Raw genomic sequence first — 26,587 nt, forward strand, 5'->3', positions numbered from 1 at the left:
TCTTTGAAATTGGTTTGTGTTTTATGTTTACAGCACATCTCAGTTTCGACCAGCCACATTTCAAGGGCTCACTAGACACATGTGGCCAGCGGTGACCATACTGGACAGCGCAGGTAGGTAGAGACAAATGTGGCCTCCATGCCCATCGAGTCGAGCAAGGTGGGGCAGGGGCTTGCATTGAAAGGGGAGTGAAGACAGCCCCAGAATGGTTACAGGTTGGGGGCGGTTCCAGAAGGCTTTTCACCATCCATTTCCCCTTTCCTTTCCTCCCATTCATGACAGATACGGGTCCCCTAGCCAGAAAGGTCTCTCCATCCAGGTGCCCCAGCCCATGCCTCCAACCCCTATCCCTCTCCCGTTGCTCCCCGGTATCCCCCGGGGGCCGCCCACCTCGGAATTCATCCTGTCGAGCTGCCCACCACGTGGATGCTGCCTTCTCTGTCACTCAACTTCTAGCTCCCTCCCCCCCGCCTTGCAGTAACATTCGCTTCCCTTGGTTTCCACAGCGACGCCACCAAGGGGCGGGGCAAGGGGGGGCTCGCGGCGCGGAGGCCCCCTTTGATTGGTGGGTAGCCAAGTCCCTTCTTTCTACCGTCCCCCCTCCCTCTTGCCCGCGCTCCGCCCCCTCGGTGGGTCCCGCAAGCTGATTGGCTAACCCCGTGGCGAGAGCGGCTATTTCTCGTTCAGACCTGCCCTGCCGGGCGAGGGCGAAGTGGGCGCCCCGTGCGCTGATTGGCTGGAGGGGCGCGCGCCGCAGGGAGGAGCGGGGCGGACGCGGAGCCGTGGTTAGTCTCGCGGGGAGGTCGTGAGCGCGTGAGGTATCCCTTGCAGTGTCGCGCGCAGGTAGCTGCAGCAGCAGGAGCAGTAGCCGCCGTGTGAGGGAGCCATGAAGCACTCTGAGGTAAGAAACGAAGAAACGGGTGCCGAGCGACCGCTGCAGACCCATTTTTTTCTTCGTGAGACGACGGGACCCCCCCCCCCCAACCCGCTTTCTCGCCCTGTGCCGAGCCGGGAGGCGCAGGCGCAGTAGGCGCGCGTTGTGCCCCGGAGCCACTCGTAAATCGCAGTGCGCATATGCGGGGGAGGTACTTCTAATTCTGCAACCCAGGCTGGTTTGGGGTTGCCTTTTCTTGGGGTTTCTGCAGGACCTGGGAAGCTTACAGGTTCCTTGCAGCTCCCCCTGCGGGATGAGTTGCAGACTTTGGCAGGGGAGGAGCGAGGGTGTGGAACCCTTGCTTCCAGTCTGAGGGTGTCTTGCACAAACCTTGCACCCTGCCTCTGCCTCGGGCTTTGGAAGGGGCTTTGCAATCAGCCCGGAGAGGCTTGACCTTTGGATCCCGTCCTCGCCCGGGACGTCTCCCTGAGGGGCTTAGGCGGTGAAGGTGTAGCTCCAGTGCTGGCTCCCGCCGACCAGCAAAGCTGATCTTTGTTTTCTGTTAATATAAGAGATCATCTCAGTCAACCCCTGCGTGTCACCGAGGAGAAATCTCACACCCACAGCCAGTCTTGAAGTCTAGGTCTTCTGACTCCTAACTCGGGCCTCTTTCCCTTAAAACGAAGTGTTCTGATGCACTTATCGACCTAGCTGATAATATAGTGTTAATAATTTAATTAATTATTGCTGACTTATAAGCAACATTAAATAATAAACTAATTTATTAATAAATTAATAAGGATAATGTAAAGAGTGCTTACTTTTGTGCTCGTGAGATCCTGTTACCTTGTTTTCTTATCTTCACACCCCTGTGAGGTAGGAGACTATTAATTATTCTTGTTTTTGTAGATGGAGAAACAGTCTCAGAGATGTCAGATTACTTGCTCAAAGGTCCTGAGCTAGTAAATGCAGAACAGAGAGAGAAACTCAGGACTCCAGAGTCTCAGTTGCTAACCATTATGCCATGCCGGTCCCCAAATGAGAATGAGCAGGTTGAGAGGTTTCTTGTTTCTTTTTTTTCCCTTCCCCAATTAAAAAAATTGTGGTAAAATACACATAAAATTTACCTTAACCATTTTTAAAAGTACAGTTCAGTGGCATTAAGTACGTTCACATTGTTGTGCAGCTGTAACCACCATCCATCTCCAGAACTCTGTTCTTTTCATCTTGCATAACTGAAACTCTGTACTTGTTAAACACTACCCCCCCTTCTCTTCTCTGCCCAGCCTCTGGCAACTGTCATTCTACTTTCTGTCTCTGTGAATTTGATCATGTTAGGTGGCTCATGTAAGTACAAGGAGAGATTTCTTGTTTTTATTCACGAGTGGAATACCACTGCTTCTGCCCACCCCCTTTACTACTACTACTACTACTACTACTACTACTACTACTACTACTACTATTATTGTTATTACTTTTGGCGGTAATTTACCCAGAATATTTTGAAACCTTTAACCCAGAAGTCCTTAATCATTTTTGACATGGCTCAAAAATGAGGAGGTAGCATTCAATAATCTCATACTTCATTCAACTTTATGATTTTAGATCGAAGTTCTTCTAATAACGTTCTCCTAATACAGTTTTCCCTCTCAAAGCCTCTGTGTAACCCTGGAGAAAAAGCCACATTCAGTTTGAAAGATGCAGGATGGAAGATACGTGTGGCCTTTTACAAAATGGAGTTAGTTTTGCTAGTTGGCAGGCAGATAAAGTAGGCCCCAGAGGACCCTTGGGGTGGGCACTTTTGTTCCGGGAAGCTGGGCACAGCCTGAGGCCCATGGCTTGGATTGGAGGACATGCTCTACCTTACTCAAACCCTTTCCCTCCCAGAAGGAGGGAGGCGCTTCCAACCCACTGTTCAAAGTGACCTTGGAGAAAGAAAATAAAATTGTTAATTTGCTGTGTTCTCTGTTATCATTCTCTGCTAACATTTGCCAAGTAAGCACTGAGGTGATAGCTATAGAATTTCTGTACAGGAGGAGCAGTTGTCTCCCAGACCACTTTGCACAGCACGCCGATCAGCTTTTTTTTTTTTTTTTAAATTATTATTGGGGTATAGTTGTCTTACAGTGTTGTGTTAAGGCCGATCAGCTCTGGATGTTTGTTGCAGATTAATAAAAATAGCAGAGATTCTTTCCCTCACATTTAACAGTTGGAGAAAAGGTTTCAGTTATCCATAGCAAAGAATGTATTTCTGTTTGGGACTAAGTCCATCCTTCCACCCCCAAGCGACCCCCTATCCACTGAGTGATTAACACCCACCAAAAAGACCCTTTTGACTCTGAGAGAGACCTTGGAGATTATGACGTGTAATTTACAGGCGATAGAGATGCTGCTGAGAACAGTGCAGGACTTGCTCAGGGACACAGTGAGTTAGTGAGGGTTGATGTCTGATGTTTTTGGCAGGTAGGATTCCAGCTGGAGGGGAGATTTGCTGCTGCTGTGATAAGTTTGCTGACACTGCCATTCTCCCTTCTATGGTCTGAGAGGACGATGTGTCCCTTCAGTGGCCTAATTGAGACAAAGCAGGTAGAACATGTCGCTCTCGGGCCTTGGCTGAAGCAGTTCCTTGGAAGGCAGACCAGGCCTTGGGATTGTCTTGGGATCAGAGCAAGGTCGATAAGGAAACTGCTTATCCGAGGCTGTAGGATTTTTTTTTTTTTTTTAAATTTTGTTTTGCCATTGCAGATGAGAGGTCAAAGTAACGATCCCAGTAGCAGCTCAAGAATAGTTGCTGTATCTTGTGAGTCTGTTAATTCCTGGAATGATCAGTCCCTCTCAGCCTCCTTGGGCCCAGGTCACTGCCCATTTCCCACAGCTGGGTTCCCAAGGCAAGGCAGCCTCATCCTCATGGGGTCCCCACTGCCCCATTTAGGATCTTCCACCCCCTCCCCCCCCAAAAAAGGGTAGCTCTATTGGTTCTCATCTTGTGAATAATCCTCGACCAATATGGTTCTTGCTTCAGTTTTCTCCACAGGAATAAGTATGCGAAAGTTCTGGAAGCAAGAGTTCTGGTCAAGAGGCAATTGTTCAGAGCCGGAAAACTGGGTGGAAGGTGAAAATTAAGGAGAACGTAGACTCATGTGTAATGGTGCCATAGGTGCATGGGCTTTGGACAGGCCTGGCTCTGCCACTCACTAAATAACTGTGACCCAGGGCAGGTTACTTAATCTCTCTGAGCTCCTTGGAGCAAAATCTGTTTAATTGTGACAGCAAAGGCCAGCAATAAAGAACATTATGAAATTGCTGGAAATACATCATCAAGGGGTATGCATAAAAGGAGAGGTGCTACATGTAGCTCTGTTTCATTTATTTTAACTGTTGTGCACGATTCCATTATATGAAAAACAATCTAGTTTGATTTACCTGGTCCTTTAATAAGTCTCCAAGCATCCCATAGAGTGGAAAAAAAGCAAATAGCAAAAGATTTTATAAATTTAAAAAACATACCAAATGAGACTTATGTGTGTTGTTTATGGACGTATACCTATTTAAAGGATACATTGTAATATGAGATGAGAAATGTATGGGAATTACACAGTAGTTAGAGGAACCGTTGCTTGGGGAGAGATGGAGGGGGAGGAAAAGGCATAGGGAAGGCTTCAGCTATTTTTTTTTTTTTTAAAGGAATCTGATGTAAATAGAGTAAAATATAAATATCTGTTTAACCTGGGAGGTGGCATCCTAAGTGTCTGCTGTTTCCTATACTTTTTTCTTCTGAATTCTTGTGTCCTTCTGAAGTAGAAGGTGAGGGATAATTTGGATTGTTTTTTTGGCCATCAAGCGCTGTTTTAATATGCTGGTCTCTGACTTTTCTGACTTTTGCACTTAAATTTGGTGCCTGTTTGCAGGAAAGTGTTGTGCTCTGAGATGGGGCTTGCTTGATCTCTTCACTCACACCTTTCTGCAGGCTGCATCCAACAGGCCTTCAGAAAACGCTTTTGAGATTGGTTTTGCATTTGCAGGCAGGATGGGGGCCCGGTTTTGATCCCCCTCTTTCTGGGTTACTTTTTGTTGCTGGATAATAATACCAGCGACAGGTCACATTTCTCGTGTCCTTCCGAAAACCCTGAGAGGTGGGGTACTCCTTGTCTCTCTGTTTTGTGGATAAAGAGCCGGAGGCTCAGAATGGTGAAGGAACGTGTCCAAGATTACATCATAGTGGAGACAGGATCCAGACCCAGGTCTGTCTGATTCCTCATCCGTAGAAGAGCCAGAGCCGCGGCATTGCTGGTGATGCTGGCGGTGCTGGTAATAACAGCGACCAGAGTTTATTGAGTCCTGTGAACACCGGATCCGGTGGGCACCAGTGTTAACTCCTACTTGACAGGTAAGGCAGCTGAGGCTCAGAGAAGTCGGTTAAGCTGCTCAAGGTCACAGAGCCAGGAAGCAGTGGAGCTGGGCCTTGGCCTCCGGTTTGCCTGACTCCAGTGGCTGGCGGGGCCTGGGTGGAGGAGGTGGGCGGGAGAAACTGAGTGCTGGGTGTGGCTGGGCGGGTGCGGGGCGGGGCAGCTGTTGGAGCCCACTGGTGGGGCACTGGGGTGGGGACGGGGAACCCTGAGCCTAGCGGAGCCTCTTGAATAACTGGTTCCTGAGGAGTGAAAAAGGTGGAGAGTTGACAGCCCTGCGTGGGGGGGTGGGGACCGTGCTCCCCAAAGACTACCTCTCTTGTTAACGCAGTTGAGTTTGGTTGGGAAACCCTGTACTTTCACTGACAGGCTTGGCTGGATGAGGGTGAGAAAAGCCCGAGACCTTGGGCTGGTTGGTCAAGTTCAGGCGAGGTCTTAACACCCTCTTGCTGATACGGACAGTGGCAGCTGAGGATGTTTTAATACCTGGGCACAGCCAGAGCATCATGATGAAAGCCACTACTGATACAGTGCTCACTCTAAGTGCTTTTTATCAATTAACTCATTTACCCCTCACAGTAAACCTATGAAGTTGGTACTATTCTTATCCCTATTTTTTTGTTTTAATTTTAAACTTATTTATTTATTTTTGGCTGCATTGGGTCTTCGTCGCTGCGCATGGGCTTTCTCTAGTTGCGGCGAGCGGGGGCTGCTCTTCGTTGCGGCGCGCGGGCTTCTCATTGTGGTGGCTTCTCTTGTTGCGGAGCACGGGCTCTAGGCGCGTGGGCTCAGTAGTCGTGGCTCGCAGGCTCTAGAGCGCAGGCTTCAGTAGTTGTGGCGCACGGGCTTAGTTGCTCCCTGGCATGTGGGATCTTCCCGGACCAGGGATCGAACCCGTGTCCCCTGCATTGGCAGGCGGATTCTCAACCACTGCACCACCAGGGAAAGTCCTCTTATCCCTATTTGACAGATGGGGAAACCAGGGCCCAGAGGAGTGAAGAGATGTACCCAAGGTCACACAGCTAGTGAGCGGCAGAGCCTGGGTTCTGCTAGATTCAAAGTGGGCTTCACTGTGGGTTGGCCCAGGCATTCATGCCCTGAGGAAGGAATGAAGTGTGGCCGAGTGGCCTTGGCCTTTGGAAGCCACCGGGTCTGCTCTTGGGACAGTTTCTTAACTGTCTCGGGACAGTTCAGTTTTCTCATCCATGAAGCCAGGATAAAGACACCTGTCTTGGAGGGCCACTGGGGAGTGTGAAGTGCCCAGCACACTTCCTGGCCCATAGTCAAGGTACAAATCATTAGGCGGATAAGGACAAATGGTTAGGTGGATAAAAACAGATCTGCATCAGTGATGCCACCTGAAATGCTTTCTGCATGTGTCCTCTTTTTTTTTTTTTTAATTAATTAATTTATTTTATTTTTGGCTGCGTTGGGTCTTCATTGCTGTGTGCGGGCTTCCTCTAGTTGCAGTGAGCCGGGACTACTCTTTGTTGCGGTGCACGGGCTTCTCATCGTGGTGGCTTCTCTTGTTGCAGAGCACGGGCTCTAGGCGCGTGGGCTTCGGTAGTTGTGGAGTGCAGGCTCAGTAGTTGTAGCTCGCGGGCCGTAGAGCGTAGGCTCAGTAGTTGTGGTGCACGGGCTTATTTGCTGTGCGGCATGTGGGATCATCCCAGACCAGGGCTCAAACCCATGTCCTGTGCATTGGCAGGTGGATTCTTAACCCCTGAGCCACCAGGGAAGCCCTGCATGTGGCCTGTTTTGAACGCATCATGACTTGTCAGTGAACAAGGCCCACGGAGATGGATTCTTGCTAAACAGTATGCCCAGAAGATGGAGGAAGAAACCCAGATGCCAAAGATCAGTTCTGATATAACATCACATACACTAAAGTCACATTTTGGGATGATCTGCTCCGTCCTCCTCTATGGGATGACCCTCAGCGAAGTCAAACCCCAGTCAGAACCCACCTTTTTCTTTTTTGTATTTTGGCTGTGCTGTGTGGCATGCGGGATGGTTCCTCAACCAGACATCGAACCCGGGCCTCCGCAGTGAGAGTGCCGAATCCTAATCACTAGGCCACCAGGGAACTCCCCAGAACCCACTTTTTAACTTTTGTGACAAAGAACCGTTCCAAGAGGCAGGTGCTCAAAGTGGGCCTGGTCTTCTGATGCCTGTCACAGCCTTCGTACTCACCAGTGCACCGCTTCAGTTCTTGCCCCTCCTGGCTATGTTCCCCACCCAGCAGCAGCCAGAGGGTCTCTCCCGTGTAGGGGGGAGGATCTTAGCACTCCGCGCCTGAAAACACTCCCCTCAGAGTCTTCTGGTCCTCCTCTGCCCCCTGCTCTGCTCACTCGTTGCTGTACTGCTTTTGTCTCAGACATCCACATCTACATCCCTGCCCTATGCATAGGCTCTTCCCTCAGCCAGAAGTGATCTTCCCTCTGTTTTTTCCCATGCCTGCTCCCTTCTTGTTTTTTTGTCTTTTTAAAAAAAATATTTATTTATTTATTATTTTTGGCCGCACTGGGTCTCATTTGTGGGACGTGGGATCTTTTATTGCGGTGCGTGCGCTTCTCTCTAGTTGTGGCCCATGGGCTCCAGAGTGTGCGGGCTCAGTAGTTGCGACGTGCAGGCTTAGTTGCCCTGTGGCACGTGGGATCTTAGTTCCCTGACCAAGGATCGAACCCGCGCTGCCTGCATTGGAAGGCGGATTCTCAACCACTGGACCACCAGGGAAGTCCCTGCTCCCTTCTTGTTATTGAGAGCTCAGCTTCAGCGTCGTTCAGAGAGGCCTTCCTTGACCATCCTGTCTGGAGCGTGACCCCTGCACTCTGTTCCTCTCCTCTGGCCCTCCTTGGGCTGTGGTTGTGTTTTCATTTGGGAACTTGATGGTCTTTCTACCCGGACAGATTGTGAGCTCCCTGAGGGCAGGGGCTCTTGGTGTCTTGTTCCTGCAGCTTCCGAATGGGTAGATGAATGCATCTTCTCCCTGTGGTCAGGCTCACAGGGAGTAGTAGAAGGGTGAGTGGGGGCCTGCTGCAGGGACCCGGGTGAGTCCAGTGTTGCATGTGTTGGGCTCGGGTGGCCCCGTGCGACCCGTCCTTAGTGGTCCCAACCTAGGGGAGTTGGCTTTACGGGGTGGTCGTAAGCCCTGGGTCCACCCTGGCCACAAGTGTCGTGTTCCCCCCTTTCTGGAACCTGGGCATGCTGAGACAGGAGCCTCCAAGACTGCACGTGGGCCTGCCCGTCACTGTTGCACAGGTTGCTGGCAGGTTCTGCTGGTCTGGGCACTCTTCCGTGGTGGGCTCTGCTCACCTATTTTCCAGTCCATCGTCTATTTATTAGTTCATTCCTTCCAACATATATACATATTTTTTTCTCTATACCTGTCATACGCCAGGAATACTGGGCTGAACGAACCACAGCCTCTGCCCTCAGGGTGTCTTCATCTGAGCCGAGGCCTGAAAGAGGAGGTCTTCCGGGAAGGGAGGAGAACAGCTTGTGCAGAGGCCTGGAGGCCAGACTCCGTGGTTGGCTGGCCAAGGCAAGCCTTTGTAGACACCCAGACACCTGTGGACTTTGTCCCAATGGTGATGGAAGTTTCTTTTTCCTGTTTATTTTACCTAAAAGTTTAACTTTCAGAGGGCAGTTTATTGCTAAGTCCTTGGGGGGGGGGCCCTCCCACTACGGTGTGTGTTATGTAAACATGAGGGGGAGTGCTCATTACCGACAAGTGCGCTGTGGGTGGTGTTTGGGGCTCACCCACCCCCCCAGTCCCATGGTTAGTTAGAGATGGGCCACGAGCGTCTCCCAGCCCTCTGGGGGATAAAGGGCCTCTCAGTAGCTTGTGGGGATTGGCAGGCTGGCACAGCCCTGTCCCTGCTCGAACGAGGCTCTTATGTAAGCAGAACTCATGGGCCATTCAGGCAGCCCGGGAGACTGCAGGGTTTGTGCCATCCCCCAGGGCCTTCTGAATTCTTTTTTTCCTCTTTAAAAGGACCAGGGAGCACTGGCTGGGGACCGTGCTGGTTGTGTGGGAACTGGGCCTGAGGGAACGGCGCCTGTCCTCAGGGTGGGAGTGGATCTCTCAAGCTGGCAGGGAGGGCAATTTAACCCTAGCATTTGGGGCTTTATAGAGCAGCAGGAAGCAGGCTGAACTTGAGGGGGTCCAAGAGCTGCAGCTTGCAGTCTTGTGAGGAGAAGCTGTCTCCCAGGACGCCTCAAGAAGGTAACTCAGAAGGAGAAGGGTGGGCTGGGGGAGTTGCCGAATTGCTGCTTCTCAGGAGGTGGGGTTGAGGGAGCGTGTCTCTTTGTGCGTGAGGGTAATAGCAGAATTCTTGGGGAGATATGTAGAGTCTGAAACAGTGTATTGTTGAATCCTCTCCACTGCAGAGGATCAGGTCTCACGGAATCCCCTGGCTGGAGGTGGGATCCACAGAGGACGGGCTGGGGTTGAGCCCGGGGAAATCCCAGTGCTGGGACAGTTTCTGGAGAGGTGGCTCTCCTCGTCCTGTCAGCGAATCCCGTCATTCAGGTCTCAGCTCGAATGTCACCTCCTCTGAAGGGCTCCCTCTGACCCACTCAGGCCACACTTGTCACCCTGTCACTCCTCCTGTTTTGGTTCTCCGCGTAGCACTTAGTACCTTCTGATAGCTGTTTGTGTGAGGTTCTCCTCTGTCACCCTGACGTGGATCTAGTGATTGTGTGCTTGCCTGTTAGAGACCTACACATACAGGCAGGGCAAACCCAAAGTACTTGTCTTGGCCTCCACTCCGGCTTCCTCCACAGCTGCGTGCCCTCAAGTACGCTGTGCTCCAGTCTTTTGATGTTCCTGAGCCCTGCCAAGCTTTGTGCTGCCTCAGGGCTTCTGCACTTTCCTCAGGGAGCCGCATGCTGGCTCAGATCGCATTTCCTTAGAGAGGCCTTTCCTGACCACCTCCTGTGGCCCTCTGGGCTCCCTGCCCAGCTCTTTTCTTCCAGCAACTGGTACACCCTGACCTCATGTTACGTAACAGATTCTTTGCCCATGTTCCCCTTGAGCGTGAGCAGGCCCAGTCGGGCGCGGGGGAGGGGGGGGCTTGGCCATTGTATCCCAGCACCTGGATCACCGCCCAGCATGCTGCTGTCACACCTAGGTCTTTCTGTTCATCATCGAGCCCAGCCCCTAGCACAGGCCTGGCATATCAAGGGCTCAGTTTGCTCAGCAGATGAAGAACAGGAACTTCTCAGTCAGCGGAAAAGGCTCTTGGGGGGTTCCAGATGCCCTCCACATGTGGTTGAGTCCTTTGCAGGTCTCTGTGTAGCAAGCACATCCTAGCTCTGCTTGGGCCCCGGACACTGTTTCCAGGGCTCTGTGAGTTCCCTGGCCTGGGCCTGGCGTCTCAGGGAGTACAGGGAACAGGATTGCTGTGCAGTAGGTGGCCGCAGCCATCCTTGGGTAGAGCCCTCTGGCTTATGTCCTAGAAGGTTTGATGGGCTTGCTCAAAGCTCCTCTGGGCCATGTAGAGCCTTGGAAGGCGGCCCCTGGGCCCGAGACTGGACTGGGAGGTGGGGTCTGGGTCTCCCACCCTGACTGGGTAATGCCTGCCACGCTTCATGCTCTTGGGGACCTGCATGGGGGTGAGCAAGTGAGCAACACCAGGCCCTGGGGACCAGGTCACAAGTCACTGCTTTCAGAAAAACAGTGGAGTGGTGCCTAATGGGCTAGGCAGCTGGAAGATCCTTACAGATATTTTTGATACTAGACCGCTGTGAGACTTTGGGCCAGTAACTCGGAAGGAGTTCCCAGAATTGGGATTTGTTTTTTTTTTGTTTTTTTTTTTTGCTTTAACAAAACTCTGTCCATTCTCATCTGCTTATTTATGTGAACTGGGTTTCTTAGTGTTTACTTAGAAAATAAAGAAATGTCAGAATAAAAGCTGTAGCTCATTCTAGCAATAAGAAATATTCACCTTGGCTCCATGAACTAATTGTGAAAAAGGGTGCCTCCATGCCATTGAGAGAAGCAGTGCCAGTAACTTACTGTACTGTTATGGTTAATGTTTAGTAACAGTTGTTGATGATTTATGATTTATGTTTATGATGTATGTTTAGCTGATATTGTAATGATAACTCATCCTGAAGGATTTTCTCTTTACACTTAAAGCCTTAGCTCATGAAAATGTTTTTAAGAAATTTAATTTCAATTTGAGGAATAGGTAGGATACTCAGTAATAACCCTCAATCACAAGCGTGTATTTGGATAAAATTCCATGGGGGAGGGGAACAGGAACAGAATTCAACTTCAAGGTGAAAAAGGAGCAAATATTAAAGAGCTTGTTTATAGCTTTTTCCTTTTAAAGGAATGATGGTAGGTATGATATTACTCAAGTATTTAGACTCTGGTGAGATTTAACAGGGCCCTGTAAATGTTTACATAAAATTTGCAATATCTACAGTTGGCCAGAAGTGACATCTTTTGCAACTCTTCAAGCTCAGGTAAAAAATATTAGGTGTCAACTTAAAAATCTTTTGGTGGGGGGGGGACATGCAATTTGCAAAATTATTTTAGGGATACATGACCAAAAAGGGTTCGAAGAGTGCTGAGTTTGCTCGCTTCCAGATATTTTGATGTGATCCCAGGGAGGAGGAGTGGTGTTTTTCAGTGAGCTGGATCTCTTTGGGGATGTTCAGTGGGCATTTCAGACTTAACATGTCCAAAACTGAGGCTGGATTCCCCACCACCAACCTGTGCTGCCGCCCCCACTCCAACCCCTGCCAGTTAATGGCAGTTGCAGTCTTCTCATCACCAGGCCCCAGGCTGTTTGACTCAGCTCTTTCCCTCACACCTCATGTCCAGAAGTCAGCAAATCCTGTATCTCTGCCTTCAAAATACATGTGGCATACAACCACTTCTTATCAGTACTGCTGCCATCACCTGGCCCGGGCCAGGGATTGGCAGGCTTGACCCGTGAAGGGCCAGATAATAAATATCTTAGGCTTTGCAGGCCATACAATCTCTGTGACAGCTTCTCAACTCTGCCGCTGTCACAAAAGCAGCCCTAGACAATATGTCAACCAGAGAGCATGACCGTGTTCCAGTGCAACTTTGTGGATGCTGAAATTTGAATTCTGTATGATTCCTATGTGCCATAAAATAGGCTTCCGATTTTTTCCAACTGTTTAAAAATGTAAAAACCGTCTTAGCTTGTACCAAAACAGGTGGTGGCCCAGATTTGGCCTGTAGGCCACAGTTTGCTGACCCCTTGGTCTAAGCCATCCTTTATCTTGATAACTTCTTTTAAAAAAAATAAATTTATTTATTTAATTATTTATGGCTGCGTTGGGTCTTCGTTGCTGTGCGCGGGCTTTTCTCTAGTTGCGGCGAGAGTGGGGGCTACTCTTCGTTGCGGTGCACGGGCTTCTCATTGTGGTGGCTTCTCTTGTTGCGGAGCACAGGCTCTAGGAGCGCAGGCTTCAGTAGTTGTGGCTCACGGGCTCTAGAGTGCAGGCTCAGTAATTGTGGCGCACGGGCTTCGTTGCTCCGTGGCATGTGGGATCTTCCCGGACCAGGGCTCGAACCTGTGTCTTCTGCATTGGCAGGTGGATTCTCAACCACTGTACCACCAGGGAAGCCCCTGTCTTGGTAACTTCTTATTGGTGTTCCTGCTTCCACCCTTATTCCCCTATAGTCCAGAGGGATCCTTTAAGAACCCAAGCCAGGTCACATCCCTCCTCTGCCCAGAACCCTCTGTGGCTCCCACCTCACTCAGAGTAGAAGCCACAGTCCTCACCTGGCCCAGGAGACCCTGTATGACCCATCACCTCCCTGCCCTCACCTCCTTCTTTCTTCCTACCCACCCTGACCCCAGCCACGGGGGCCTTGGCTCTGTTGCTTGAGCACACCAAGCATGCTGCACCCCAGGGCCTTTGCACAGGCCATTCCTCTGCCTACATGCTCTCAGATCTCTCAACTGCCCTTTCCTTAACTGCCTTCAGGGCTTGGCTCAACATCCCCTCAGGGAGGCCTTTCTTGACCACTTTACACGAAACTGCCAGCTCCCTTCACCTGTCCCTCCCTGTCCCCTTTTCCTGATTTGTTTTTCCCATGGCACATATCACGTGTAACTATTTTATCGTCTTTGTTCTCTGCGAAATTGTCAGTTCCATATGGGCAAGGATTTTTTTCTCTCCTTCTAGGGCTGAACCCCCAGAGTCCTTCACAGTGCCTGGCATGTAGTAGGTATTCAGTCACTATTTATGCAGTGAATGAGTGAGCCTCAGTGCCCTCACCTGGAAAAGGGGATTAATAGTAAAGGAGATAATTTGTGTCGAGGACTTGCCTCCCTGCCTGCACGTTGTGAGCATGCAGGAGTTGGTAGCTGCTGCTGCGGGTATAAGGCTGGCCGCCTGGGTCCCAGACTGGGCTGTCATGCAAGTGGCACTCCCCCGGTGTAGACTGACCTGCCTGCTGCACCTGGGCTGGGCGCGCTGGGCGTCGGTCGGCCTGGATGAGCGCCTTCTGCTGCTTCGGTCAGCCTGTGTCCGCAGAGCTCAGCCTCACCACCTCTTCCAGCTTTGACAGTGCCTTCCTGCCCAGAGATGGAGAGAGACCAGATGTGGTCACCAACCTTGACCCGGCCAGGGGTGCAGGGGTGCAGATCTGGGCCATCTTCCGGGGGTCTGGGGCTAGGGGCAGCCCTGGAGGAAGAGCGTTCAGTTCTAAGGAGCAAAAGCAGGCAGGGCCCTGCCCCTGGAGCTTGTAACTCATGTGTCCTTGGGGCTCCTGAGCCTTGGCTGCCTCGTCTGTAAAGGGGGGTAACCATGCAAACCTAACAGGCCAGCATGAGCTGGTGCAGGCTGGCTGCTGGCACCCTGCTTGCTGGTGCTGGGGAAGGGAGCAGGGAAGGGGTAGAGAGCGACCAAGGGGGTTGGCTGAGGCTCCACTGGAAGGGTCTGGGAGGGCACGTCAGTCAGTGTCAGTCAGATGTGGTAAGGGTTTTGGGCATCATGCAAAGGGCAGGACCCTGTTTGAGGAAGGCAGTCCGGGTTGAGTTGGCTGCCTCCATCTGTCACCTGGGAGCTTTTGAAGCTGTGGGTGCCTGGCCCTCCATCAGAGATCCCGATTTCCTTGTCTGAGTTGTCCAAGCCAGGGCTCTTCCGGTGGGTTTCATAAGCAGGCAGGGTTCAGGACCACTAGGCGGGGTTCTTAGCCACATCCACCACGGGAATCATCTGTCAGGTCCTCTTACAAACATTCCCATTTACCAGATGGAGAAGACAGGGCTCAGGCAGGGAGGTTGGTCTGCCTTTGGCCTCTGCAGCACTGCCTCTCGCTCAGTGTTGGGGACCCCCCGCACCCCCATGGCATTGGTTTTCCAGGCTCATTGGTGGCTTTAGCCTGGGGCAGGAAACCATGCAGGAAGTGTCGAGAGAGCTCCTGATCTTGCCTGAGCCCCTCTGGGTGGTATCGGGGTGACAGGCCTTTCGCCCTTGGTATGGCCTGACTCTGCTGGGGCCAAGGGAGGCTGGGGCCGGGGGACAAGCAGGCTTAGCCTCCCAAGGGCGCTCCTTGTGGAGGTGACATGTTCTGCATTGTCCAGACCTCTGGAGACTAGGTGTGCTGGAGTTGTAATGTCAGCAGGGAAGTGGGGGAGGGGCTGCCTTCCAGATAATTGGGTCCAGGGTTTGTTCCTGCTTTTTTTTCTGTTAGCATTTGGCCCTGTTCTCCAGAGTGGAGGAGGTATTGCTTTGTGATGCTGAGCAGTGGAGTCTTTGGGCCCAGGTAGGCGGGGTCGGTGCTGGCTCTGGTGCTTCCCTGGGCTGCGTGCCCTGGGCAAGGGCCCCCTAGTCTCCGAGCCCTGGTTTTCCGAGCCACCTGACTGGGGTCACAGTCCTTAGCTTACAGGCGCAGGTGAGGCTAGGTGACTTGTGCAGGTAAAGGTCTTAGCACAGTTCTTGGCACAAAGTAAGCATCTGATAGACGATGCTAGTGACGGCACTTCCAATGGAATAGGCCCTTGCAGCGCAGCTCTGTCCAGGACAGCGCCCCCTGGAGGCCCCAGAGGCCGGTAACTGCCCAGGGAGGTGCGTGGGCTGTGGGCACCAGCAAACAGCTGGTCAAAGAGCATGGCCCCCTCAGGCCCAAGACCCAGAGTCCTGCTGTGTTGGCCCAGCATCTCCTTCATCCTGGGCCTTCTGTGGTCGCAGCAACCAGCCGGGGCACCCGAGCACCCGAAGAATGTCCTTCAAGGCTGGATGCTACTGGGCTGCCTGGAGCTCTGCCAGCTTCTCCTGACCCCGGATCCCAGAGCCGAGGGACACTGGCATTCAGACCCTGCCACTTCTCCTCTGGCTACCAGGGGCGGGAGGCAGGAGCCGGCTGGTTGAGGACCTGGGAGTGGGTGGTCAGTCTCTCTCTGCCCTTTCTACCCTGGGCAACTTTCCCCCCCCCCCCAACCACTGTGGTACCTCAGGGAGGCTGTGCAATCCCCCCAGGAGAAATGGGGTCATGAGTGAGGCCACTGGGGAAGGAGGTATTTCTGGCCGAGCAGGTGTGGCCTGTGCTGGCTTCCTGGCAGCTGAGCCCAAGGTCTTCTCAGCTGCCCTGGCACGAGTAGTGTGACTTCGATATTTCTGGAAAGTGGAAGGGAGAGGGAGCCGAAAGGGCTGAGCTGCTGAGTGTAGGTGAACACGCTCAAGCCTCTGCATTTGTGAAGTGGGTGAGCCAGTCTGGCATGTGCTGCTCAGGGCCAGGCCTCCATCCTCTGGGTGCGGCAGCCCTTGTGCCCCGTGTGGGCGCTCTGGGGGCCGAGAGTGCCCAGGTCGGCCGGCTGAAGGACCTGCTGGGCCCTCTGCATCTTTGCCTGGAGTTCTAGGTTGCACTGAGCCGGGCTTCTACCCGCACCTAGGCCTCTTGTGCCCCCGCCTCGGGAGATGTCACCCACCAGAGCCCACACTCCCCTGCAGGCACTGACTGGGTTGTGCCAGGCTGTCCGGCACAAGGCACCCTGGTTGAAGAGCCCTCTTCTGGCAGGCAGACCTCGTGGGGTCCCAGCGAGCCTGCTCCAGGCCGGGTGTGCTGTACTGCACCCTCACTGCACGGGGGCCTCTGCGGGGCGCGCGCTGGCTGGGGGTGCCGCCCCAGAGGCCGGTGTGTGGTGGGGGTCTGGGCTCAGGAGTTTACTGCTGCGTGAGCTGGGTGCACTCCTCACCCCTTGGAACTCAGCTTCCCCATCTGTGAAATGGAGTTAACGGCTCCAGCTCCCTCGGCTGCCGTGGGGATTGAAAGGAGAGGGTGAGGAGAGGCGTTTGAGAAGCAGCTGCGCTTCTAACCCATACCCACTGGGCAGGTTCCATCTTAGGACGCACGGAAGCGGGAGGTGATGAGGGTGCCCAGGAGTCCAAGCTGACTCTCAGGCCTGTGCCCGCCCCTGTCCCAGGCCCTGGGATGTAGACTCTGCCATGAGGCCACTGTGTCTTGTTTACAGGTGGGAGGGGCCTGAGGAACACTGGGCCTGGCTGTGTTTATGAAAATGGGGAAACTGAAGCTTGAGAGGGGCCCAGGCTCCTGGCTTGGGAGGCCTTCTGGGCACTGGTGCCTGGGCCCCGGGTGCCCTGCCTGTGCAGCGGCTCCCACAGGGTAGAGCAGCAGTTGCAGACTTCCAGCCTGGGCTCAGGCGGTGCCTGCCCTTCCCGCCGCCCTCCTACTTAGTGCTCCTCCCTTCTGAGGCTCAGGTCAGAACCTCAGACCCACCCCCGCCCCCCATCCCCACATCCAAACCATCAGCACATCTGGTCACTTCCATCTTCATAGTCTGTCCACTTCTCACCCCCTCCGTGGCCATCTCCCTACTCCTGCCCTCATCATTGCTTCTGCCCTGGTCTCCCACTTCCCACGGGGTTGCCTAGGAACAGCTGAGTCAGGTCACATCCTTCCTCTGCTCAAGAACCCTCCATGGCTCCCACCTCACTGAGCGTAAAAGCCAGAGTCCTCCCTGTGCCCACAGTCCCCCTGCAGGATCTGCCCCGTCACTTCCCTGTTTGTGTCTTCCCGCTGTCCCCCTCCACACTCTGCTCCTGCCACACTGGCCTGCTGCTTAAACACGCCAGGCACAGTCCAGTCTCAGGGCCTTTGCAGTGGCTGTTCCCTCTGCCTGGAACGCATTTCTCCTGGATGTATGCATGACTTGTTCCCTCAGTTCCACTGGCCTTTGTTTAGATGCCCCTTCCTCAGGGAGGCCTTCCTTGACCACTCTGTCTACAATGGCCATACTCCCCCACCCCACCCCTGCCACCTTTCTCTTTTTTCTCCACAACTCTTGGTGCAAAACATGCCACTATTTATTGTGTGTCCCTGCCCACCCCCAGCCCACGCCTGCAATGCAGCTTCTGTGAAGGCAGCGGTTTGTTCACTGCAGTGCCCAGGGGAAGAGGGGAGGCAGGAAAGGATGAATGAATGAAGGAAGGAGTGTGAGGCAATGGCTCCCCGAGGCCTCTTGGCTGGTGAGTGGTAGAGCCAGAGTTAGTGTTCACTCTCTTGATCCCATCCTGCACCGGATGTACCCGGTTCATTCACCTGGAGCTCCAGCTGCTGTGCACACCCTTCCAGCTGGTGGGAGCAGAGGCCGCGGCCACAAGGGGGCAGTGGAGAGCGGAGCAGTCTCGGCGGCTGCCGCCTCGGCTGTGGTGGTGATGAAGTACAGTAGGGACGCTTGCCGCAGCCCAGCCTCTGCCATCCGCACGTGTCTTGCTATTGTTAGGGTTCAGGCTCGCTGTCATCAGCTCCTTGCACCACCTCTCTGACCTTGGTGTGGTTGGGCCCCTTCACGATCGTGGTGAGGATTTGGGGAGGAGGGGCCTGTCTCCCTGTGCGTCTGCCACTTCTGTTTTGCTAGTATCGGTCTGATAACATTTATTCTTTATAAGAATTATTCTAGACTGGACATGTCTGTGTACTTTCTCAGGGAGGCCTTCCCTGACCACTGTGTCTAAAATGGCCATCCTCCCCACTCCTGACCGCCCCCCCCCCCCCCCATAATTCTTGGTGCAGAACATGCCACTGTTCTCTGTTCCGGCACCCCCTGTGCACTAGCACCCCACCCCGGACCTCACACAGACCGGAATGGTGGTTGTTATTATCTGTAAATCTTACAGTAACCCTGTGAGATAGCAGGTGGGGGCAGCCCACTTTGTAGATAAGGAAATGGAGGCTCAGAGAGGTTGGGTTACTCGTCCAGGGCCACACAGCCAGGAAATAGGGGAGTCTTTTTGACCTCAGAGCCTCCTTGTGAGGGGCCGCTGTGCCTGTGTTGCTGCCGCCTCCAAGGGCCCAGGGTGTGTGGAGCCTGTCAGCGTGGAGCCCCTGCTGTGCTGGGGATGCTGGTGAAGAAAGGGTTCCCTAGGAGCCAGAGCTGGCCTATCACTGACCCTTTCCGTGGGTGAGCGGTGCCCCCCTCCTTGGAGGAGGGTCTGGCAGCCAGAATGCTGGGCTGCACAGGGTCACCGGAGCTGGGTGGGTGTGTCTGCAGGCCTCACAGAGGCTTCCCTGGAGCGAGGCCACCGGCCCAGGCTAGGGAAAGCCCCCCTGCAGCAGCTCCTGCACTGGGGCACCCACCTCTGCTCTGGGGTCTGGTGTTGTGGGCAGGCCCCCATCCCCCCAAGTGTGGTGAAGGAGGAGTGAGGGAGAGGCCTTGGCTCAGAGGCTGGTGGGGAGGGGACTTTGAGGCAAGGTGCCTACGTGACCTTGGGCAAGGTGCCTCCCGCAGGTGTTTGGTGTTTATGGAGAACAGCTTGCCAGGCTCTGTTCCGGGTGCTGGGAAGCGACTGAGGACAGGACAGTCCCTGCCCTCTGGAGCTGACCATCCCCTGGGAGGCTGATGGTAAATGTCTGGGTTGCTATTTTAAGTTGACAGTCAGGAAGGGCCTCACTGACGAGGTTAGGGAGGAGCCCTGTGGGGTCTGGGGGAGAGCGATTCAGGCAGTGAGAACAGCATGTGCAAAGGCCCTGAGCCTCTCCTACTCTTGAGCCCTGGTTTTCTCATCTGCCACGTGGGGACCATCCCAAGAGCCTTGTCTACCTGAGGCTCTGGGCACCCATGCTAGCTTGAAACAGGTGCACAGAAAGTGGGCACCCCTCCTTCTACTATGGCTACCTTGATCAGCAGCATCTTTATTTCCGTGAAGGCAGTGAAGCCTGTGGGCCCTGCTGCCTGGCAGTGGCTCTGGGTGGGGCAGGGCTGCAGCCTGCAGGGTGGGCTGTGCCCTGCCCCTTGTCCGGCCCTCCCCTCTCCCCCCAGCCCTGACCTCGTGCTGCCATGAGTTGCCCTTGGCTGGGCCCCGGAATCTGGGGCCTCTGGGTGAGAATTCCTCCCAGGCTGGGGAACTGTCATCGTAGAGCCACCCTCCTGTGCCCCAGGCCAGGGCTCCTGCCTGTCCTTGTCCTCTGGCCACTGTGCCTGAGGCTTTGGGGCCACACCCCCTGCCTGTGGCCAGTGGCCGGACTTCAGGTCAGTGACACCCTCACGGGGTTTGCTTCATTCATCCTTCGAACAGATCACCGCCCCCTTGTCCCCCCAGCCCCTTCCCTCCATGGGGACAGGAAGAGCTGCCCCCGGCTCCTTGAGAAAGTCCCACCACTCCCTCCTCCCTGTCCCTTGCCTGCCTTTCGGGGTGGGGCCTGAGCCTGCTGCCTCCCCCTCTGTGCTCGGGACCCCTGCCTGGGGCTCTGCCCCGCAGCCACCCGTGCCCCTCACCCCAGTCCTGCGCCTATCCTGGGCCCCCACCGCAGGCTGGCCTCAGGCCTGGGCAGGCTCAGGGGTGTGTGAGTGTGTGTGACAAGCGTAGGGCACGGGAGTGTGCTGGGGCACAGAGCAGGGCGGAGGGGGGAGTAGGGGGTAAGCTCAGGGACTGAAGATTGGGAAGTGCATGATGGGCTCCCCCATATTTAGGCCCTCATCCGGGTGGGGTGGAGGCGTGGGTAGCCTCTGCTGCTCCCTGCCCCTGGACCTTTTCTTTTTATGGGTAATCGGGACCGGTTTGCTAGCCCCACCCTTTAAGAAAATGATTTATTGAGGTAAAATTCACATGACGTAAAATTAACCATTTAAAAGTGAATTTAATTCACAGTGTTGTGCAGCCACCGTCTCTGTCTAGTTGCACAACTTTTTCATCACCCCAAAAGGAGACCCGGTCCCCGTTAGTTGACACTCCCATTTCCCCTCCCCCCGTCCTTGGCAACCACCAGTCTGCCTTCTGTCTCCTTCCATTTACCTATTCTGGGCATTTCACATAAACATGTGACCCCTTTGTACCTGACTTCTCTTACCTAATATATATATATATATATATTTTATTTTTTATTTTTTATTTTTTAAAATTTTAAAATTTTTAATTTTTTTTTTTCTTCCCACTTGGCTTTTAAAATTTAAAAATTTAACTTTTCTGAAATATTTAGAGAGGCACAGGCAGTTGTACGATGGTAGAGAGGTCCTGCGGCTCCCCCCACACTGCATCCCCACCCCCCTGCCCTGCCCAGGGCCTTTCGGACCTCTCCTGCGGTGGAGATTTGGGAACAGGAAATGGGAAATGAGGACCAAACCCGTCACAGTGGCCTTGAGCTGGGGCAACCCACTCCCCAGTGGCCCCGGGGCCTTGAGTGCTGCCCCACGGGCCGGGCTTACCTCTGTGAGGGCGCCGCTGCTCCTCTGCGGCCTCAGGCTGGCCTGGGTGCGTTGGTGGCGGTGGCGGCGGTAGCAGCTGCAGCGGCGGCTGCTGGGAGGGTGGCCCCTGTCCCAGCCGCCCCCTCTCGCTGCCCAGCTTCCTTTCCCAGCAGCCAGTCGGGGCCCCGACGGCCCATACTCTCCTCCTGGGTCCTGGTCTGGTGCCCAGGTTGGGGGGAGAGGGTAGGGTTTCAGCCCTCCCCCAGCAGCTGGCCGGCAGGGAGAGGGGCTGGTTGTATTTTAAGCTGTTGAGTGGTTCAGCAGGAACTCGGAGGCCTGCTCTCCCAGTAGACGTGGTGCAGCCTTCCTGCGGACCACACGAGCTCCGAAGGCATGTGGGCACTGCCCGCCTGGGACCCAGGAACTATTAATATACCTGCAGCCACAGGGCAGCAGGCCCTTTGCCTGCTCGGGGCCGTGCTCTCCTCGCCCTTTCGGGCACATTCTGCCTGTACCGCTTCCCTCTTCCAAGAGTCCCCTTGGGGCCAGACGCTCGGGGCAGCGTGAGCAGCGCCCTGCTTCTGGCCCTTCTGTCTGGTCTTGTTATCCCCGTGACTCAGAGGGGTTCAGTAACCTGCCCCCCAAGGCCACGTGGCCATGCAGAGCCCCCGGTTGACAGCAGGCGCGCTCTCTAGCGCGGTAACAGTAACATCAGCCAGGAATTCTTGGGCTCCGGGCTCTCTCCTGCCCTCCGTCCATGACGTGGGGTGGGTGGAGCATAGGTGGGCAAACAGGCCAGTGTGCTGCAGCGACCCCCTGGCCAGTAGGGGAGCCGGGATCTGAACCCAGGCCCATCCCCTTCCCTTCATCGCAGGCCCTCGGGGTCTCCTCAAGCCTGTCCTCACAGCCTGAGGTCTGGGGGCACTTCCCATCTGTCAGGTACCACGCCAGCCCCTCGAGGTACACACTTTGCTACCTGCCTCCGGCCTGAGGCTCAGACAGAAGTGACAGCCCCGGAGTCACCCAGTGACAGCGTGGCAGGGCCGGATTCAGTCCTGTGTGCTGCCCACCACGCCCCCTGCCTCTCCCACTGGTGGTGGAGTGTGTGAGGGGAGCCCTTTCCTCCTGGCGGGGGGGGGGCCCTAGGTGGGTGGGCGTGCTCTCAGAGAGCCCTGTCTGGGGCCCTGCCCTGGGGTTCTTCTAAGATCTGCTCCTTTTCTCCATGCTGCCTCTGACTGAGGGCCTGCCAGGCGGGAAGGGTCCTCAGCACTTGCTGCCCAGTGGCTGACTTGGGGTCAGACCCAGCCCTGCCTGCCACGTCGCCATGTCTAGCAAGATCTGCATCAAGCCCTACACTGGGGCCCTCAGGCCCACGTGATGGGCTCGGGCCCTACTGGGCCTCACTCCAGCTCCACCAGCAGTTTGCACCATTCACAGCTGGCCCGGGTGCCTTCTCGAACCCGCATAGGATGGGTGGGTCACATCCCCCTGGGGGCTCCTTCCCTCCCAGCACTGCCCCTTTGCACCACCAGTCCCACCACTGCCTGGGGCTCAGGGAGAGCGGAGTGTGTGGGGGTGCCCAGGCTGTCTGCCCTGGGCTTTGGGGGGCTCAGGGCCTGGGCGAGGGTGCTATGTTGGGCTGACATGGTGAGAAGACTGCCCTGGAGGTGGCCTTGAACAAGGTCTGGGTGGACCTAGTGAGAATTGGGTGGAGAGGGAGGCCGGGGAGGTGGGAACCAAGGTCTTGGCCTAGGCTGGGGGTGCTTGCTGGAAACTTCCTGGTTTCCTGACCCTTTCCACACTTAGAGAGAGGCTCTCTGCATCAGTAACGCCGGAATCTGTCACCTCCCTGGGAACACAAATGCACAAGGAAAATAATCCAGAGTGTCTCTTACAGCTCAGAAGGGGAAATGGATGATCTATCTTGCGGATTCTCGAAATAGCTGGGATTTCTCCAAGCCCAGTGAGCACTGCGGGCCTGAGCTGGGGCCTGGGCGGCCCGTTGGCCTCTCACCCTGCTCCTGGTGACTGGCCCTTGCTCTGCACTGGGCAGGGAGGCCAGGAGGCACCTCCATGCCTGTTCTGGGGATCTCCCTTCCCCCCGTGCCGTTGGGGGTCCGTGTCCACTCGAAAGCCTTACAGTCAGGGCAACTCAGGCCTTGGAGGGCTGCCCCCAGGTCCCGCCTCCCAGGAGGTCTGTGGCGTGGCTCCTGGGGGGCTCAGTGTGGAGCAGTTTTTATATTTAGCCGGGCCGTGGCTGTTGGGCCACTCAGGTTACATCTGCACAGAAGCTGGCGGAGCCAAGGCAGGCACGGGCTCCCTTCCAGCACCGCGGCAGAATTTGATCTCGCTGGCCTGGCCCAGAGCACTTCGCGCGGGGAGGTCTGTGGTGGGGGCTGACGGCCGGCAGCTGGGGCCTCGGGCTGCAGCGGGCAGAGCGGGGCAGGCATGGACCTGAGCGTGAGCGTGGTGGCCCGCGAGACCAGCCAGGGCCTTGGCCCCGTCTTTGGTCTCAATGGACTCCCCCGGCCCATGCCCCCCAAGACGATCAAGAAACCTAAAAAGGCCGTTCTCTTCTTTGAGGTGGAGATTCTGGACGCAAAGACGCGGGAGAAGCTGTGCTTCCTGGACAAGGTAGGACCGTGGTGCAGACTGTGCTGGCCCGAGGGTGCTGGGCCTACGACCCACCCCTTGCTGGGCTCCTGGCCCCCAGGGAGATGGGAGTGCCCCTCCACCTGGGTCCTGACGCCCAGCCCCTGCCCTTCAGTGTGTGCAGGAGGGGTACTGTCCCTGGGCCTGCCCCAGCCAGCTTGCCCCTCAGGGTAGAGCACCCTGGCCCTTGGGTGTGGTCGGGAGCTGGCCTCCCAGTGTGTGAGGAGGTGAAGCAGCCTCGGTGGACCCTGCACGGCTCTGGGGCCTGGGAAGGAGGTGGAGTCCTGAGACTGGCCCCACTCCGAGGCCAGGCCAGGGGAAGAGGTTTGTCCCATCCCAGGGAGGTCTGGAACAGGCTGAGGGCCTTTACTCTGGGGGGAGTTGTGACTGGGGGTGGAGAGGAGAGGCGACGTGGGCCTGGCTTCCCATGCTCACGCCATCTCCCAGCCAGTCCGGGGGTGACCTGGCTTCCTGGTTAAAATGGCCCTCAGGCCCATGGCTGCCTTGTCCGCTACATGGGTTGGGGGGCCTGGTCCCCAACCCTCCCCCCTCCCATAGCAGTTGCCTAGGACCCCAGTCCATCCCGCCTCACCAAGAGGGACCCTGGGTCCCGGGCTCCCCGCCCACGGCTTACCTGTCCCTGACCTTTGTTTCCCCCAGGTGGAGCCCCAAGCCACCATTGCCGAGATCAAGAACCTTTTCACCAAGACCCGTAAGTCCAGGGCCCAGCCACACTGCCCCCGTGACCCCTCTGGGCAGGGCCCTCTAGGTAGGACCCCGTCCTACATGCCTCTCCCTCAAGGGCCTGCAGAGATGCCCCCAGGGTGGCCCAGGCTTCTCTGGGCTTGCCTGGGGCACCCGCCCCCGTGTGGCCATCAGCAGGAACGCCCTTGCTGGGCTTTGGGAAGGACAACATCCCGCTTTGCCTGCTCTTCCTGGAGCCTTCAGAGATCTCGCCTGGGGGCCGGAGGAGCTGTAGGGACCCTGGGCCCCGCCAGGCTGTGCGCTGTGACACCCTACTCTCCCTACAGACCCACAGTGGTACCCCGCCCGCCAGTCGCTCCGCCTGGACCCCAGTGAGTACAGCTGTCTGCTTGGCTGCCCCCGGGCTCCTGGGTGGCCCTGGGCGAAGGCCCAGGCAGGCCCTGAGCCCTGGCCCGACTCTCCGCAGAGGGCAAGTCCCTGAAGGATGAGGACATTCTGCAGAAGCTGCCCGTGGGCACCACGGCCACTCTCTACTTCCGGGACCTGGGGGCCCAGATCAGCTGGGTAACGGTGCGTGCAGACCCCCTCTCCCAGCAGCCTCGTCTCCCATCTGCCGCGTGGGGGTGACTCACCTCTCCCCTCCCCAGGTCTTCCTGACAGAGTACGCCGGGCCCCTTTTCATCTATCTGCTCTTCTACTTCCGGGTGCCCTTCATCTATGGCCACAAATACGACTTCACGTCCAGTCGGCACACGGTGGTACAGTGAGTGGGGCCGGGTGGGAGGAGGTGGCAGGGGGAGGGGAAGGCCTGCTGGACATGCCCCCGCTGAACTGGCTCCCTCACCCCCAGCCTCGCCTGCATCTGCCACTCATTCCATTACATCAAGCGCCTGCTGGAGACGCTCTTCGTGCACCGCTTCTCCCACGGCACCATGCCCTTGCGCAACATCTTCAAGGTGAGCCCCCAGCTGCCCGTCCAGGCCCTTCACCCCCGGCCCTACCCTCCCTCGTCCCCCTCACCTGGGTCCTGCCCTCCACTGGGCCAGGCTCCATCCCGGCCCTGCTCCCTTTCAGAACTGCACCTACTACTGGGGCTTCGCCGCGTGGATGGCCTATTACATCAACCACCCTCTCTACACGCCCCCCAGTAAGTGGCCTTGGACCTTGCTCCCCCTGTGAACACCCCTCACTCAGGCTCTCCCCTCACGGGCTTCCCCTCTGCTTCCTCTTCAGCTTACGGAGCTCAGCAGGTTAAACTGGCGCTCGCCATCTTCGTGGTAAGCAGGCTGGGACGGATGACAGGGTGCGGGGAGTTCGGGCGGCAGGGGTGGGGGGTGCTCTGAGCTGACCCTGCTTCTCTAACAGATCTGCCAGCTCGGCAACTTCTCCATCCACATGGCCCTGCGGGACCTGCGGCCAGCTGGTGAGTGGCCTGCTCCGGGCAGGGGGGATGGCCACCTGGGCAGGCTGAGCCAGCGGGTCTCACTCCTGTCCTGTCCTCCCAGGGTCTAAGACCAGGAAGATCCCATACCCCACCAAGAACCCCTTCACGTGGCTCTTCCTGCTGGTGTCCTGCCCCAATTACACCTACGAGGTGAGGGTCTGCCCTCCTCTCCTCTCCTCTCCCTCCTGGGGCTTGGGGTCCCACGTGGAGGTCTAGCTTCTAGGAGGGGGCGGTTCCTGGCTCCGTAGCTGCTTCTGCAGTTTGAACTTGGAATATTTGGAAATGGAGAGACTGTGGCCTCTATGGGGCCTGGGAGGTGTCCAGCTGGGCTTGTGGCTGTTGGGGACTGAGGGGCAGCTTCATCGTGTAGTCCCCCCTTTACTCCAGGCCCCTCTAGCACTGGAGTGTGGGTCCCATCCCCTTACTAGAACAGCTGGGGCTGCCCAGCCCTGCCCGCCCTCACCCTGCCTGCTCTGCCCACAGGTGGGGTCCTGGATTGGCTTTGCCATCATGACACAGTGTGTCCCAGGTGAGCCCGCTGCCCCTTCCCCAGGGGGCCCTGCCCGTCCCTGCTGTGTGCAGCCCTCCCTGACTCCCCTGCTCCACCCCACAGTGGCCCTCTTCTCCCTGGTGGGCTTCACCCAGATGACCATCTGGGCCAAGGGCAAGCACCGCAGCTACCTGAAGGAGTTCCGAGACTACCCGCCCCTGCGCATGCCCATCATCCCCTTCCTGCTCTGAATGGCTCCCCCTCACCCGGGCTCAGCCAAGCCAGGCTCGTGTCCCCCCCGCCCCAGTGTCATTCTGGGCGAGGAGTGGGAACCACTGCTCTCCAGCGTCTGGAATAAAACCTGCCTGCCCAGCTGGA

At 56.0% G+C, this 26,587-nt stretch overlaps 2 protein-coding genes across 7 annotated transcripts; one reads left to right on the top strand and one right to left on the bottom strand.

Annotated features, from left to right (window-relative positions):
- Positions 1–659: 659 nt before the first annotated feature.
- Positions 660–26,587, top strand: TECR (trans-2,3-enoyl-CoA reductase). 4 transcript variants are annotated; one of them, XM_082380583.1, is made up of 13 exons: positions 660–901; positions 23,502–23,552; positions 24,231–24,282; positions 24,602–24,646; positions 24,742–24,845; positions 24,923–25,038; positions 25,126–25,231; positions 25,350–25,422; positions 25,509–25,552; positions 25,641–25,698; positions 25,781–25,869; positions 26,203–26,248; positions 26,333–26,587. In XM_082380583.1, exons 1-13 carry the CDS (start codon positions 887–889, stop codon positions 26,458–26,460), a joined length of 927 nt encoding a protein of 308 aa, XP_082236709.1. In that variant the 5' UTR covers positions 660–886; the 3' UTR covers positions 26,461–26,587. The 4 variants fall into 4 exon arrangements, 3 of the variants coding, with proteins under 3 accessions (XP_082236709.1, XP_082236707.1, XP_082236708.1); XM_082380581.1 differs by lacking the exon at positions 660–901 and adding an exon at positions 22,970–23,300; XM_082380582.1 differs by lacking the exon at positions 660–901 and having other exon boundaries at positions 23,307–23,552.
- Positions 1,696–24,288, bottom strand: LOC309623584 (uncharacterized protein). Of its 3 annotated transcripts, XM_082380589.1 has the most exons (4): positions 24,205–24,288; positions 20,940–21,136; positions 13,723–13,850; positions 1,696–1,833 (listed from the first exon to the last, which is right to left on the bottom strand). In XM_082380589.1, the coding sequence occupies exons 1-4, from the start codon at positions 24,248–24,250 to the stop codon at positions 1,812–1,814; spliced, it is 393 nt and encodes a 130-aa protein (XP_082236715.1). In that variant the 5' UTR covers positions 24,251–24,288; the 3' UTR covers positions 1,696–1,811. The 3 variants fall into 3 exon arrangements, 1 of the variants encoding a protein (XP_082236715.1); XR_014241412.1 differs by lacking the exons at positions 1,696–1,833; positions 24,205–24,288 and adding an exon at positions 7,373–12,849 and having other exon boundaries at positions 20,940–22,744; XR_014241413.1 differs by lacking the exons at positions 1,696–1,833; positions 24,205–24,288 and adding an exon at positions 7,373–12,944 and having other exon boundaries at positions 20,940–22,744.

The sequence above is a fragment of the Balaenoptera borealis genome (genome assembly GCF_965194805.1).
Source record: "Balaenoptera borealis genome assembly, chromosome: 2".
NCBI classification, from domain to species: Eukaryota; Metazoa; Chordata; class Mammalia; order Artiodactyla; family Balaenopteridae; genus Balaenoptera; species Balaenoptera borealis.

Coding starts and splice junctions, on each gene's coding strand:
- LOC309623584 (XM_082380589.1), bottom strand. CDS start 24,250: ATGGTGGCTTGGGGCTCCACCTGGGGGAAACAAAGGTCAGGGACAG. Junction 21,137..24,204: donor GAAACAAAGGTCAGGGACAG/GTAAGCCGTGGG, acceptor CCTGGGCACCAG/ACCAGGACCCAGGAGGAGAG. Junction 1,834..13,722: donor AGCCCAGGTGCAGCAGGCAG/GTCAGTCTACAC, acceptor TGCATTTACTAG/CTCAGGACCTTTGAGCAAGT.
- TECR (XM_082380581.1), top strand. CDS start 22,992: ATGCCTGTTCTGGGGATCTCCCTTCCCCCCGTGCCGTTGGGGGTCCGT. Junction 25,423..25,508: donor CCCTCTCTACACGCCCCCCA/GTAAGTGGCCTT, acceptor CTTCCTCTTCAG/CTTACGGAGCTCAGCAGGTT. Junction 25,699..25,780: donor GCGGGACCTGCGGCCAGCTG/GTGAGTGGCCTG, acceptor CTGTCCTCCCAG/GGTCTAAGACCAGGAAGATC.